Below are 15,579 nucleotides of genomic sequence, written 5' to 3'. Positions count from 1 at the left end.
ACCGGAGATACATAAAGTTGACAACTTTATGGATCCCAAATACTAAATCATCTTATATATTAATGATAATGTATAAAAACCTAGATCTAAGCTTATTAAGTCATATAACATTGAACTTAGAAAACTCACAAAGGTCCAGAAGGTGTGAAGATGAATGATGGTGAGGCTTGAATGTTAAGATGGAGTACTAGATGCCCTTCCTCTTCTCCTTCTTTGCTAGAAATCACCACAAATGAGCTCAAATCAATTATGGGGCTGCTAGGGTTTCAAAGGGGAGTATTAGGAAGTGATGGAGGTTGAGGGTGAGCTAAACCTAGCCCTCACTTCCTTTAAATACGGAATAAATCCCCAAAAATTAGGGTTTCCCCGCAGCCAGGTCTCACGTCGTGAGCCATAAGGGCTCACGTCGTGAGAAGCGAAAACATGCATGTTTCTTCCAACTAGGGTCACGTCATGACACCCTAGTGCTCACGTCGTGACCAGGGTTTAAACATTAAAATTAAATCAGAATCTCCAAAATGGTGCTTACCTGGAACTGGGTATTACAAGAGCGATGGAGTGGATAAGGGAAAATAGTATTTTTAAAGCCATTTGGATCGTATGGTTAAAAAAATTAAGGACTAAATGTGAAGGTTACCCCAAATCACAAGGATTATTTGTATAATTTACTCTAAAATAATTTATGTAAGTAGTTTAGTCATGGAGGAAAAGTATAAAAAGTAGTAGTTTTTGGATTTTTTAATAAATGATAATAAAAAATTAAAGCGGCTAAAATCAGAAAAATAAACAAGTTCAGTAACCAATGATAGTTTAAACAAAGTATAATGACTAAAATAAAACACATAGAAAAGTTCAATGACTGATTATGACCCTGACAACGTTATTGGATATTATACACCGGTTATCACCGGTTAAAGTGACTAAAATAAACAAAAATAAATAAGTTCAATGATAGCTAAAACAAAATATACTGACCAAAATAAAACATCTAAAAAGGTTAAATGATTAAAAATAACCTAAACCCTAACTATAAATTGTATATATATCACAAAACATGTTGAATAATAGTGATAATAATAAAAAGATAATACTAATAATAAATATAAATAATAAAAATGATACTATTATGCATGAGAGGTGTGACATGACCATATATGAAATGTAGAAACTTGACAAGACAAAGAAGAAAAAGGAAGCAAATAATTTGTGATTGAATATTTGTGATTATTACATTATCAACTACCAACTAGCAAAAGCCATATAAATAAATAACATAAATTGGAAAATTACATAAAGACCCTTTAAGAAACCATCTATTACAATTATATATCCATAGGAAAGCAAAAACTTTTGGGAGTTGACCAAGTTGCAGTCACAAGTGAGGAGTCATTGACCTTAGTTTGACCATAGAGATGATGATGATCAAGAAAGCATGTACGAAAACAACTTGTAAACCATGGCAACTATGACTACAAATATGATCTGATCAGTTATGGAGATTGAGTCATGTTTGTCAACCACATCATTTAGGCATGAAGGTGAACACTTGAGTTCAATGGAGAATGCTCCTTTCTCATCTTGAATATCTGGTTCTATGTTTATCTCCCCAAATGCAGATCTGAACTCTCCATAGCTCCATTCCTAAATTTACTCATTCATTCATCATCAAATTCAGACATTGTTAGCTCGATGCTGATTGATTCTTTTATACTTAATGGACATAATGAGGATAATAACTTAATAAATCTATGGGTTAAGAATTTAATCTGGACAATTATAGATAGTTGTTTCTTTTTTACCTAATCTGGACATAATGACATAATGTCTTTTGCACAAAAATGAAACTAAATTATTAATAGTGTGAAATTTGTTTTTAAAGGCAAAATGATTATTTTATCTCTAAAAAGGACACATACCTTGTGTGTATAACATTGTATCTGGATATAGATCAGATCATTATCCATTTAGCTACTTTATTCATTACTCATTTAGCTACTTTATTCATACACGACTTAATGGGGGGAAACAGAAACAACCCCTTATTTGGTAAGTTATATATCGATGTTGTTATTAAATGTGATGTAGAATGATTTCATGGAAATACGAATTTCCCCACTAAGGGCCCATTTGATTGTTGTGTTGTCTGAGAAAGTTTACTAAGTGGGAAAGAAATCATGTTGTTTGATTGTATATCTGACTTGACTAGCTGTGCTGAATGATGAAACATGACCATATAGCCAGAAAGATATGGTTTTGGGCTTTCTGGCAAAGACATGTCTTACCGGGAAAGATCAATTTTTTTGTGCAAATCAAACAGTCTTTCTGACCCATTCAGTCAGAAAGATATGTTTGGACTTGGAAATATGTCTGTCAAACGGGATCTAAGTCCTTTCTCTCTTCTTCTTTTTTTTTCTTTTTTCTTTTTTTCTTTTTTTAATATTTGCTTTATTTATTTTCTTTTTCTCTAAGTATTTCGTAAACATTATTTATCTAGACAAACATTGTATCCAAACTAGTTATAAATATAGAGCCATTGATATTCTCTTCCAAATGTAGAGTCAGTCGGACATGTTTATGTTTAGCTGAGGCGGGACACTGGAAATGGCGATCGGACAATGTGCAACATGAAATATTTTGTTTTTATGCATAAAGCTTAAACGAAAAAATTACCTCCATTTGTTCACCGACAGTGATGACAATTGTGTTAGGGATGGTACGGAATGACACCGGTCCTTCCTCAGATATGAGACGGAATTCGCCTTGCTCAGTTGGGATATGAATGCTCAGAGCAAATGTGGCATTATCCCGTCTATTTCCATCCAATGAGCGTGGAGTTTGAGATGAACGTGGTGTGTGTGGTTGAAGAGACGAGTTATTATGCTTGAATAACACCATTCGAGTTTCATTTTCCTTTATTTTCTTTCGTGGTTGCTTTCCACCATTCGTCCCTATAGCTTGAGCCATATCTTTCGCAATTGCTTCCAGCTTATTCGCAACATTATCCATCTTTGATCTACAAATATATACAACAAGAGTCACAAATCAACTTATTTACACATTAATCCTAAAGTTATGTACAATATTTAAGCAATAGATCTTTGCAAGAGTCACAAATTTCAATATGGATTTGACTTTTTGTGGGCATTAGGATCTTATGTGTACCTGATTTACATCCACACGAATGTGTACCTAATTTACATCCACACGAATGTTCTTGATGCAAGAATAACATTTTTGCATAATTACAAGCTATATGTCGCTAAATACTACATTGTTGATAATCTTTCTAAATGCGCAAGGTCTTTTTATCGCTAAAGAATAAATAATGAAGTAAATTACAAAGCCTTATCATTTGTTGATAGATCATAAACATGTTTGGATCATCCCCAAATAACCTACATTTGTTTTGAAACATTCTACAGATAAAATGTCAATGATCTGTAATAAATCAAATGCACAATTCACATATTTATGGAATTGATCTATGGAAAAAAAATCGATTTGTTAATAAAACGGAAACGAAAAACGAAAAATGAAGAAGCTGATGAGGATACGAAGAACAAACCTGAATTTCAGAAAATTCTCATCATTCTTAACGTCACGCCGTCGTTCAGCCACCGCCATGGCAGATCGAGACCAAGCAAACTCCTCCCGATCTCCATCACGGCTCCACCTCTCCGCAAGCAATCCAAAGATGAAATCCGCCTCCGTGAACGACGCATTCAGCTCCTCAGGCGATATCCCATGGCCACTGACACGAAACATCCCAAACTTAGCGGCGGACTCCATCATCTGCTGGATCGAATTCTTATCCTTAGCTTTGATCAGCTTGTATTCAACCTCTGCAATAGGCGGTCGATTGGAGTCATCAGTCGTATCAAATTCGGGAATGTTCTTCAATTTGTCGACGTAATTGTTGAAAGAAGGGTCGTTGCGAGTAGGCCTGGAATTGGGCATCGGAGATGGAGGTTGCGCCGGTCCCCCTGTGGAGAGGCGACTCCTAATCCGAGCGATTGCCATTATTGGGAGATTGTTATGGGAAATTCTGAGATCAAATGGGAGAGAAATGAGAAGAAGATGTGAAATATAGTTATTGCATGGACCGTTTTGTGCGATGTCGGGGTGGTTGGCACGTCTCCATGCATAGATTACTTGTACCTTCGTATGCATGGCGTATTTGTACTTTATAAACGAACATCTGGACCGGGTTTACCGGATGTTCCTACGTTTTTTTATTTAGAAATATATATATTTAGAGTAAATGCTAGATCGCATTAAGAAAAGGTTAATCCTATACATTGTCTATAAAATAGATATATCGACAGATAATTTGATTTATTAAAATGCATTTTATAAAATAGTTAACAAAATATTACAGAAAAGCCCTTAAGTTTGTCAAAAATTGAAGATTTTACTTTAACATCATATTTATGTGCATAGACGCCTTAAACGTGCAATTTCTTTACACATTGAGAAGGCAAAAACGTCTATGCACATCAATTTCACGTATTTGATTGGAGTTGCAAAGCTTGGATATTTAGAAGTAATCTTCACGCAAATTGGGGTTTAAGAGGAAACAAAGTGATACAATTGTGGTAAGGGGCGGAGTCAAAAAAAAATTTTAGGGTGTTCCTTCTAAAATAATATATATATATATATATATATATATATATATATATATATATATATATATATATATATATATATATATATATATATATATATATATATATATATATGTGGTATTTTGAAGACCCTATCTAAAAAGTGAAAATTGGCCCTTAAATATAATTTTTTTTATATACAAGAAAAATAAATTGAAAAAGAACAACTAAAAACTAAATTAAATTAGCTAAAAATTGAATTGTGCAAATTTATAAAATTTAAGGTGTAAAATATGCAAAATTTGAAAACTAAATTACTAAAAGAATTTAACTTCTAAATATGAGGGGGCCAACATGTAACTTTAGAAATGAATTCCTTAAAAAAAACGTGATGAAATGGAATTTGCAGTGGTTTGGGAAAGAGGTAAGGCAGCATAATTTCTTAAATAACTTCTTAAAAAAAAAAAATTGAGGGGGGGCCTGGGCCTACCCTGGTCCTAGGGTGGCTCCGCCCTTGATTGTGGTATAGTTTCAAGATTCAGAGCAAAAGTTGGGTAATTGAAAGTGTTGGGTGAAGATATACATGCACAATGTACGTTCTTTTGTGATGTAATTTTCGAATTTTTTTTTTTCGATGGCAACAATTATTTTCATAGATTTTATGTTTGTTTCAAAAAGCATCGAGTGATGGATGGAAGATAGGTTGTAGAAGAATGATCGATTTTATGTTTTCTCAATAGATTGGGTTGTTGTTGATGTGGAAAGGAAATCTCCAGAAAAGTCATAAAATTTTACTATAATTTACGAAAAAGTCTCAAACTAAATTTTGTTTACGAAAAAGCATGAATTACCGGTAAAAATAGCGATTTGACCCCTTTTTCCCGGTTTACCGGTTTCATTACCTACCTGTTGCATTAAAGTCCCATTATTTTATCCTAATTTACGAATAAGTCCTAAACTAAAATTTAGTGATGATCTGGCCATTTTCTCTATGTAACATACATTTTACTGGTTTCATTGCTAACCCGGACGCCTAGTCATTAAATTAGATGATGAGATGGATATGTTGAGTTATATAATGCTATGTTTAGCATTAAACTTGATATCCTGATGTATTGTATATTCTTTTGGAACATAAAATGCATCCAACAAAGACTGCAATAATTACATAAACTAGCAACAACTGCGTTATTTTTTACGTTATTAAGAAATATCATATTGTCTATCCATCTCATGAGACATCAACTCATTTTCTGCCCTTTTTTCCTGGAAACACACATTTTATTGGTTTCATTGTTGACCTAGATACATAGTCATAAATGAGCCGATGAGATGGATATCAAATTTTACAGTAAATGTAGCATTATATAACCCATCGTATCCATCTTATCAGCTAATTTAATGACTAGGTGTCTAAGTCAGCAATGAAACCGATAAAATGTATGTTACATGAAGAAAAGGGTCAAATCATCACAAAATTTTAGTTTGGGACTTATTCGCAAATTAGGGTAAAATAATGGGACTTTAGTGAAACTGGTAAGTAATGAAACCGGTAAACCGGAAAAAAAGGGTCAAATCGCCATTTTTACGGGTAATTCATGCTTTTTCGTAAACAAATTTTAATTTTGGACTTTTTCGTAAATTAGGGTAAAATTTTAGGACTTTTCTGGAGATTTCCCATGTGGAAAAATGCCCAACTAAACCTTGTTCTTCTCGAGAGTAGATCCTTGAGTTTTTTTCCCCTTCTTTTAGCATAAGTATCATTTATTTAGAAATGGTATTAGTTGTGTACTCCCCTAACTGGCATCCAACTGAGCTTAAACAATCCACATCAACAAAGCTCTCAAGTTAAATGGGGTTATGAATAAGGCAATTATAAAGGTTACTATCACATGTGATGTGAAACTTATGATAGAGGCATGTAGTGAAGATGACATCTATTCCTCTCATTTTTGGAGTAAGTTATTGGCAGGATCCTTAATAGACTCAAATAGATGTGAGTGTATGGTTGTACAAAAACAATATTGACATGATGGTCAATAAGTATGTTATCTTATTTGAATTTTCAAAACGAGAAACCAATATTGAACTTATATGAGAATGATATGATCCATGCATCATGTTCGATAATATCAACAAAATGAGATAAGATGATAACATATATACCATTAAATATTTTAATGAATTTTTGTAGAAACAAATATCCGTGTATAGTTAAAAGAGATGAGCTTTGCTAGACATTTATCATATATTTGATTAATTTTGTTCCTTGTATAAGTGGGAGTCTGTTGGATACGATGTACAAGATTTAAAGGATTTACTACAATAATAATTATATATGAGCACATACAAAGAACATTAAAAGATGTGACATAAGTAATATACTTGTAGGTGATAAATTTATTATTTACACACCAAAATAGATACATAAATAATTTGTTATTTATTATTTACTAAATAACACAAATGAATAAAAGAGTTAATTTAGTAGTTAAATAAATGAGTTTATTTTATAAATCCAGCTTATTAATTAGAAGTAATTAATTAAGTTTGTTATGTGTGTTAGCTGTTCTAAAAGAATTTAATTAACTAGCAATAGTTTGTATTACAAACATTTGTGTGGATACGTACAGAGGTGATCTGATTGATCACTATCTATTACATCAAAGTTTTGATGAACATTCTAAGCTTCCTATGGTATATTCTTGGTTGATTAAATTTGACCAAATCCGGTTTTGGAAATAAAAAAATGTTGATCTGTTAGATCTTTGACCCCTCAATACAAAAAATAAATCCTATAAAGAAAATTCTTCTATGAGTGTTTTTCATCCACATTTCGATTTTTGGGTTGGATGACATTATATCTCTAATGATTTTGATATTTGCTGTGAAATTTCACATTTTCTAGTGGTCAGAGTTTTTGGATTTCGTATTGAATAGTTTAATATTGATTTCGTTTTAAATCACGACATGGGTATAAAAAACACAAAAAACAATATTTATTTTGTTCATTTTATAATTATGACAAATAACAATAGTTGCATATAAAGAAACAAAAAATGGTATGAAAAGCACAAAAAATTGATCTAGAACCTAGGTGTAAAAATGAAGTTTAACAATCATTTTAGAAAACTATATAACCATCAACATCACTAACGACCAATGATAAAAGGTGTAAGTAACACAATATTATTTAAGAACGTTAACATATGAACGCTATTATGTTTTAGAAAACGATTATTTTGTTTTAAAAAAAATATATATGTGAAGTATGACGAACGGTATTAAATCATCAACACCATATACCCTCATTAATCGGTTTCATAACCACCATGTGATAAAAAAAAATGTAACATTTCAAACAAACAAAAAAAACTTATCAATCATCACATCCTTACAACAGCATTGTAAAAAAATATCCAACTAAAAATAATTTATAATTTACAAGTCAATTCCAAAAAAAAAAAAAAAAAAAAAAAAAAAAAAAAAAAAAACAATCATCTTTCCAAGTATACCAAAATTCTTGTAAGATCACTATTGGCAACACAATACAATGTCACATTCAACTAAAAAGGGTAAACACTACCCCTAAACATCCCCAAACCGGTCCCACATCCAACACGGATAAAGATAAATCACATTGCCCCCAAAACAAAAGCAAGAATTGTAAAGTCACATCTAGCCTTTAACCTAAGACTTCCCTTATAGATTCTCACCTCCTTTTAACATATGGGCACACATACACAACACATTTTATGTTACCTACAAAAATTTGAGATGTTCACCAGAAAAAAAAAATATAACATTCTATGCATATATATATTACATGCACAACAACGAACCACCAAAAAAAAACAAAAATCCAGCTGTCAAAAACCGAAACATCTTCCGGATATATATCGGTTAGGAAAGAGGCGGGAAATCTTCTTCGTCTTTTAGATGATACGAGGATTGTACATTAAACCTAAAATGATTTCAAATAAAAATATAAAAACGCGTGAAAGATTTAGATTTAGATTTAGATGAAATCAAACGTTTTTATGTAACTTTTTTTTTTGTTTAAGAAATGATGATACATTTCCTATATACCTATCCATACCAGAAACGGGTCTGGGTCTCGGGGATCCGTTTCGGTTCGGGTTTTGGTGTCGCCTTCTGTGTGACAAAGGCTCTCTTGGTTGTTGCATAGGGCGGCTAACCGATTCGGTTGGGGTGGTGAAATCGGTGGGCCCCACGTTTGTGTTTGTTGCATTTGATGTTGAAGTGTGGTATCCATGTCGAGATCGATTATTATTCTGAAAGATTTAAATAGTTTAAAATAAGGGAAATCACAGATAAAGTCTCAATATTTTGGGTCAGTTTATGGTTTAATCCAAACTTTTATTTTTTGAACAAAAAAATCCGGATTATTTTATATTTTGCCCAAATTAACGAAACAGACCTTATTTTTTTTTCAACATAAAATGACAGATTATCATATAGAATTAGATAATTGAGACTTTTCTGTTCAAAAAATAAAAGTCGGGATTAAACTATAAGCTGACCCAAAATATTGGGACTTTATCTGAGATTTCCCTTAAGATAAATGTTAAATGCAAGAAATAGCAATGTACTAATGTAGTTTTATTGATTTGTTTATTATCGTTATAATGGTTGAGGCACTTTTTTTTTTAATCTTTGATTCTCTTCTACGTGCAAAAAGACATAAATGCCCTCAACCCTCCTCATTTTAAATATCTAAATATCCCTAGAAAGCTTGTCTTGTCCCATGTAACAAAAGCATGACTTATTTATGCAAATGAAGTTACTCTTTTTACCAATTTATAAAAAAAATATTTACCGTATCGGGAAAGTACGAAATCGCCCCTCTTCGGTCATTTGGAACAAAAGGCGGTGGTGGTGGTGGTGGGTGGTGGTGGAACCGTGGATGGCGGACAACACCATTCATGCCGCCATGTTCCGATGCAATCATACTCAATAAAATAGGCGGCGGCGGTGGTGGTGGCTGTGGCCCCATCATGGGCGGCAGTGGACCCAAAACATAAGTATTCCACCACCGGACATGATCTAAACACACCAAATGAGACATCAAATCTCCTGTGAGATCCAACGGCTCAGATTGACCTAAATTTACACCACCTTCAATCACTTCCGATTCATTTTCATCAACAATTTCGTCTTTTTCCGTCTTATGATTAACCAACTTTGAGTAATTAAATAAAAGATGTGGGGCATAAAACGGTATAACAACTTCTCCTTCATTCGCAAGGGCAGAAACGTCTTTTTCCTCGTTGGAAATCGGGTTCCCTGGAGACCCGTTTTCATCGTTAGAGGTTCTTGTTGTTTGAGTTGTGGGAAATGACTTTTCTGCCCTTGGAATATGATCGGGAAGATCGGGTCTTTGACCACTTCCATGCATGTTTAATGTATTTGAGAAGAAAGAAAGAAGCTCATTGGAGAGTTTATCTTCAGGAGCCACGAGGATTTGTTCGAGTTTTCGTGCCCCATAATTAAATGCACTTCGGATACGAAAAAAATTTCCTGAAAAAATAAATAGTTGGTTTTTCAAAGATATAGAAAAATGGAATTTGATTGATTTGTTTTAAAAGACGTAAATGCCCTTTAGAGCCTCATCATCAAAAATAAGCATACCTTGGCTAACACTACGCCCGAGGTTATTATGGTCATTTAACGGGTCAACAATATTAAGATGCTTTTTGAAAAATAAATCACCAGGTCTCATGGGAACTGAAAACTTCTCAGAACAATGCCTAAGAAAACCGACTTCAAGCAATAGATCATTGCTATTTGGTGGTCTCTCAACTGCAAATTCAAAAAAAAAAAAAAAAAAAAAAATCAAAAATCAAAAATAACAAACACAATATTAAAAAGATTAACATGGAAAAAAGAACAATGTACTTTCATTTTTTGTTGGGTTAATCTCATAAAAGACCTTATATTTTGTGTTTTTCTCCGGATTAAACCTCAAATTTATTTTTTGCATGAAAAAAATCTTGTAGTTTTTCATTTTTTCCGAAAAAGCCCTCAACTTTGTATTTTTTTTTCCGAATAAAACCCTCAACCTTCTAAATGCTTCCAAATAAACTCTCAACTTTTTTTGTTTTTCTCGAAAAAGCCCTCATATTTTACAATTTTTGTGGAAAAAAAATGACCAAAAGGGTCGGATCAAAAAAAAAAAAATGAAAAAACACAAGGTCTTTTTCGGGCAAAAAATAAATTTGAGGTTTAATCCGGAAAAAACACAAAATATAAGGTCTTTTATGAGATTAACCCTAATTTGTTTATTGTAAATTCCACCCAATTATAGCAATGTCATCCAAATAAAAAGAAAATTTTGATTTAAAACTACAATGCTATAATCGGGTAGAATTGTCAAAGTACAATGCCTTAATAAAAAAGGGTGAAAGTAAGATGCTATAAAACATACAAAAATGAAAGTATGTTGCTATTTCTTCCATTTATCACAAAAAGTAAACACTGACAATGGTAATATTTAAACTCACCTACGATTCTTGGCAACTCTGATAATCTAATGGGGCCCATTAAACTGATACCATATTTATCCCAATCAAACGTACTGAAATACTCCAAGAATTTATATAAAACCTGTTGTATTTAAGCAACATGATAATTGAATTTCAAGGGCGATTCTGGTATTTTGAATACTTTGAAAGGGAATTTTATTTGAAAACTTACGGAGAGGGGCCCGTCTAATGATGTATGAAAGACATGAAAGATATAAAGAACTAAAGTCTCTAATCCGTATGTTGATATTAAACCAACATGTGCACCAAGTGTTCGACTCTCGAAATAGCACCATGCTTTTATTAAAATTATGCTTCTTTTGAAAAGATGGTCTTTCTTGATTACGCGATCCACCTGCACAATCAAAATAATGCTTAACAGACAGTGACAGTAACAGTAACACTGACAGACAGGTGACAGTGACAGTGACAGTGACAGTGACAGTGACAGTGACAGTGACAGTGACAGTGACAGTGACAGTGACGATTGTCTTTTTGTCTAAAACCGAAAGAAAAGAAAAATAAACAATTAGGTTTCCATCGTGTTTTTCTTTTGTTTTTGTTTTTGTTTTTTGTTTTTTGATTCGATGAAATTGGTTTTTAGTTGCATAAAACAATAAAAAGTGACAAAAAGAATAAATGAACTTGGTGGAGCCAAAATACATGAAAGCATGAAGTTGAATTTTGCAATATATGATAGGATAAAAGATTCTAAAAAATTAGGGTTAGTTACATAAAAGACCCTATATATTGGGTTCTTTTTTGGATTAAAACTCGATTTTATTTTATTTTCTAAAAAAGGCCTTACATCTTTCCATTTTTTTTTTATTTGGCTTACATTTTTTCATTTTTTTGGATTAAACATTAACTTTATTTTTTTTTCTAAAATATCCCTTACATCTTTGTGTAAAAACGGAAGATTGCTGGTAAACCTGCTAAAAGGGCCAAATAAAAAAATGGAAAATGTAAGGACTTTTTTAGGAAAAAAAATAATAAAGTTGAGGTTTAATCCGGAAAAAAACCGAATATATAACGTGTTTTATGTAACTAACGCAAAAAATTATATTTAGCAACATAACTAATTGGAGTTCAATGGAAACTAATAATTAGCTTAAATAAGTAATCAAGTAAGAAACTTATAGATGTTATATAGTAGCACTGTATTAATATACTGTTTAATTTAGTTTTATAACAGAAAATTGAACCACAAATTTCAGTTTTTTACACAAATACCCAAACTGTCGGTTTTTCCAATTTTATTTTGATTTTTTGTAGATCAAGAAAAATTGAAATTTGTTCCCACCCAAAAAAGTGAGACAGAGATTCTCTCTCTTGTCTTTGCAAAAGACGAAAATGCCCTTTACATCCTCATCAACCAAAATAGCATTAGAAAGCTTGTCAGATTCTAACTTTGTCTCTTGTAAGAAACACATCCTAAAGGAACTTCTTGACACAATTTTATCATTTTTGTAAGAGAATAGAGAAAATAAAAAAATAAATTAAATGGCATAGTGTAGAGTTCATAAAAGTGTCACATACCTGTTCAAGAAAACATAAAGTGCAAAGTCCACCGATTTGGTTGACTGAAATGTCAACCACAAGATTTTGCACCATGCATTTCACCAACTTAACCTACCATGAAAAAAACATTTTTTTCCAAAAGAATAAATTGATCAATAGATAATCAAATCTTTTATTTCAAATTTCAAATTTTTATAAAGTTTTTGTCACAAAGTTAACAGACGTCCTTGTTATACTGCATTTGGCATGCATTAGACTTGAACTGTAATTTTTGTCCCATTGACATCAGTCTGAAAATGTACTATAAATAATAACATAATGGCATTAAAAAATATTTAAAAAAAAATACCTCGGCCCCAATAAGTTGAACATCTTTAACAACAAACTCTGCTGAATTGTTTTTCCCTTCTCTATCAAGTAATGATGCAATTTCATTTATGAGATCATGTGTGTTTACACCAACTGCACTTAGATCAATATCTCCATCTGGAAGATAGGTTTTCAAAGGAACTGATCCATAAGCAAACACCTGAAGAAAGTTTATAAAAAACACTTGAATAAGATCATAGATTGATAAATACTTGATTACTTTCATTTTTTTGTTATTAACAGATTGCACTTAAAAAAAAGATTCCCAATTATAGCATTGCACTTTCAAAAAAAAAAAAAATCTTTGTTCTGAAAAATATAATCAATTATAGAGGTGAGAATTGCTTTGTATTTGGATGACATATAATTGGCAGATTTTTCAAGGTGCAATGCTGTAAATTGTAACAGAAAGAAAGGAAAGTAGAATGTTATAATAAACAAATAAATAAAAGTATGTTTTTTTTTGTATTTAACCCTAAGATGCGCAACAAAATCGATAGAAACAAATCAAGGATCTTGCTATGCTACATGATTGGAAAGTTACTAGGGTTACTGAAATGTTGGTAAATTATGCTTAAACCATATTCATTTTCAAGAATACCAACAAAAATAGCAAAAATAGGAGAACAATTATGTTTGGATTAAAATGTTACTTAAAAAGGTGTAACCTTTAGCAAATTGTTGGAAATGGTTTACGTGTTCAATTGGGTGACGATTTTGTTAGTTTTTATAATATCCAAATCAAGATAGAAACTAGTCAAATTACTACAAAAAACAGACATACAAAAGCTCAAATAGAAACTAACTTATTAAACTCTCAATTTTACAAAAAAGCAACCATTTTTTAGTGTATCCAAACGCGATATGATAGAATGACATGGATCAATAACGAATACTAATCATATACTTATGGAAACTTCATCATATACTTAATATGAAGTATGAAACCCTAGGGATCTTGCAAAATCTTGCTTATTAACCATAACTTTTTGTTCATCCTTTACTTTTTAAGTAATTTAACTGCAGATGTTAAAAGTATGCCTAAAACATGGTATGTCTTCCTGCTAGAACAAGCAAGTGGGGACATTGCCACCATGAGAGACAATTTTACTTTTACATGCCTTTCAGAAAGGATAAATCATCTTGAATTCATGATTCATTGATTCTAGACCTAAATCAATATAAAAGGCTACAAGTCTACAACTTTATAACCCTCAACCCCTTCCATTACTATAAATTATCATAAGAGTAACTAATGAAACAGATTTCCAATAACTTTCCCATATAGTGGCTATGGTAATAACAATTTTTATCAGTGCATATGCTAACAAGCTTACGAAAATGATAGTGATGATTAATTGTAATGGTATTTATAAAAAATAAAAACTTGAAAAGCAACAGATTGAAGACATGGATGGTGTCAAAATCACCTCACAATCAAGATTCTCCTTGAGCAATCGCTGCAAATAATTGATTACTGCATCTCTTTTCCCTTCAGCAACAATAGTTGGCTGAAACTTGGAAATTATCCCCTCCGCAGCTTTCTCAGCTTGGTTCCACCGATGAATCCCGATGAACCAAGGGTTTGATTGAGGCGCTGGTTCCCATGGCTCCTCGGCGATCAAACCCGAAGGAACCACCAGGTCTTGTTGGACTCCCATTGATAAACTAGAACAAAAAAATATACAAAACCCAGATTTTGTTTGAGAAATTTCCTATAAATCCATCTGGGTTTCTCCAAATTGGTGAAATTCGATGAACCGAACAGAGGAGATTTGGAGTAATTTGGATTGGGCGATGACCTTTTTTAATCAAAATTTTGTGGGGATTTTGGGAATCTTCGATCCTTCGACTGCTGAGTAAGCTTTAGCGTTCAAGTACTCAAAAATTGAAGCGTTCGTCGACTGATTCAAGAGGATTTTTGACAATCTTAGCTGCTGCGGCTGGTCGAACTGCCAATTGATTTTTTCTCCTGTCAAACCGTCGCTTGAATTATAAATTTTTTTTTTGTTAGGGCTAAATATTGATTTAACTACTTTTCCTAAAATGGATAACCTAATAAATGATTAATTTGAAAATATTTATTAAATTGGCCTTTTATAAATAAGATATTCAACAAAAATAATTATATTTTTCTGGAATTGTCATTTTGTTCATAATATTAGCATTCCGGACTAGTTGTAATTGTTCCAACATAAAAATATTTCAGAATCTAAAAATACAAGAAAAATACAACAATCAGGTAAATTCTAAAATGACATTGTATATTTCATACCGAATAAAAGCATTCCAGAATGTTTCGGAGTAACATTTTGGATTCGAGAAAAAAGGTCTAGATCATGAGTTCTTAGTTTTTGGCTATTTGTTTACTTCTTTATGCCTTTTGAATTTGTTTAGAGTTCCAAATTTACATTTGTATTATTACGAGTTAGTTCATATAATAAGTATGTTAGAATATAGGTTTGTAGTTGTGAACAATAGGAGCAAATAGACAGTTATATGTATTATATTGCTCCAGATTAAACATGTTTTCATTAGTC

General features: G+C 32.0%; 2 protein-coding genes across 4 annotated transcripts; both read right to left on the bottom strand.

The window, feature by feature from the left end:
- Nucleotides 1-1,185: 1,185 nt before the first annotated feature.
- Nucleotides 1,186-4,081, bottom strand: LOC145129230 (gibberellin 2-beta-dioxygenase 8-like). The gene is made up of 3 exons (XM_079063941.1): nt 3,566-4,081; nt 2,671-3,013; nt 1,186-1,641 (listed from the first exon to the last, which is right to left on the bottom strand). Exons 1-3 carry the CDS (start codon nt 4,018-4,020, stop codon nt 1,423-1,425), a joined length of 1,017 nt encoding a protein of 338 aa, XP_078920067.1. The 5' UTR covers nt 4,021-4,081; the 3' UTR covers nt 1,186-1,422.
- Nucleotides 4,082-8,106: 4,025 nt separating this feature from the next.
- Nucleotides 8,107-15,043, bottom strand: LOC145132944 (uncharacterized). Of its 3 annotated transcripts, XM_079067896.1 has the most exons (10): nt 14,842-15,043; nt 14,470-14,707; nt 13,020-13,199; nt 12,689-12,781; nt 11,322-11,504; nt 11,129-11,231; nt 10,257-10,427; nt 9,445-10,145; nt 8,694-8,899; nt 8,107-8,568 (listed from the first exon to the last, which is right to left on the bottom strand). In XM_079067896.1, exons 2-10 carry the CDS (start codon nt 14,698-14,700, stop codon nt 8,508-8,510), a joined length of 1,929 nt encoding a protein of 642 aa, XP_078924022.1. In that variant the 5' UTR covers nt 14,701-14,707; nt 14,842-15,043; the 3' UTR covers nt 8,107-8,507. The 3 variants fall into 3 exon arrangements, with proteins under 3 accessions (XP_078924022.1, XP_078924021.1, XP_078924023.1); XM_079067895.1 differs by having other exon boundaries at nt 14,470-15,043; XM_079067897.1 differs by having other exon boundaries at nt 8,704-8,899; nt 14,470-15,043.
- Nucleotides 15,044-15,579: the final 536 nt, after the last annotated feature.

Source organism: Lactuca virosa, chromosome 8 (assembly GCF_052849685.1).
Source record: "Lactuca virosa cultivar CGN04683 chromosome 8, Lactuca_virosa_CGN04683_v6, whole genome shotgun sequence".
Lineage (NCBI taxonomy): Eukaryota > Viridiplantae > Streptophyta > Magnoliopsida > Asterales > Asteraceae > Lactuca > Lactuca virosa.
The sequence above is the reverse complement of the archived record's forward strand: the minus strand, read 5'-3'. Positions and strand labels throughout refer to the sequence as shown.

Coding starts and splice junctions, on each gene's coding strand:
- LOC145129230 (XM_079063941.1), bottom strand. CDS start 4,020: ATGGCAATCGCTCGGATTAGGAGTCGCCTCTCCACAGGGGGACCGGCG. Junction 3,014..3,565: donor GAGAATTTTCTGAAATTCAG/GTTTGTTCTTCG, acceptor ATATATTTGTAG/ATCAAAGATGGATAATGTTG. Junction 1,642..2,670: donor CTGTCGGTGAACAAATGGAG/GTAATTTTTTCG, acceptor GAGTAAATTTAG/GAATGGAGCTATGGAGAGTT.
- LOC145132944 (XM_079067895.1), bottom strand. CDS start 14,700: ATGGGAGTCCAACAAGACCTGGTGGTTCCTTCGGGTTTGATCGCCGAG. Junction 8,900..9,444: donor TTTCGTACTTTCCCGATACG/GTAAATATTTTT, acceptor TAAATCTTTCAG/AATAATAATCGATCTCGACA. Junction 8,569..8,693: donor CCCGTTTCTGGTATGGATAG/GTATATAGGAAA, acceptor AAATCATTTTAG/GTTTAATGTACAATCCTCGT.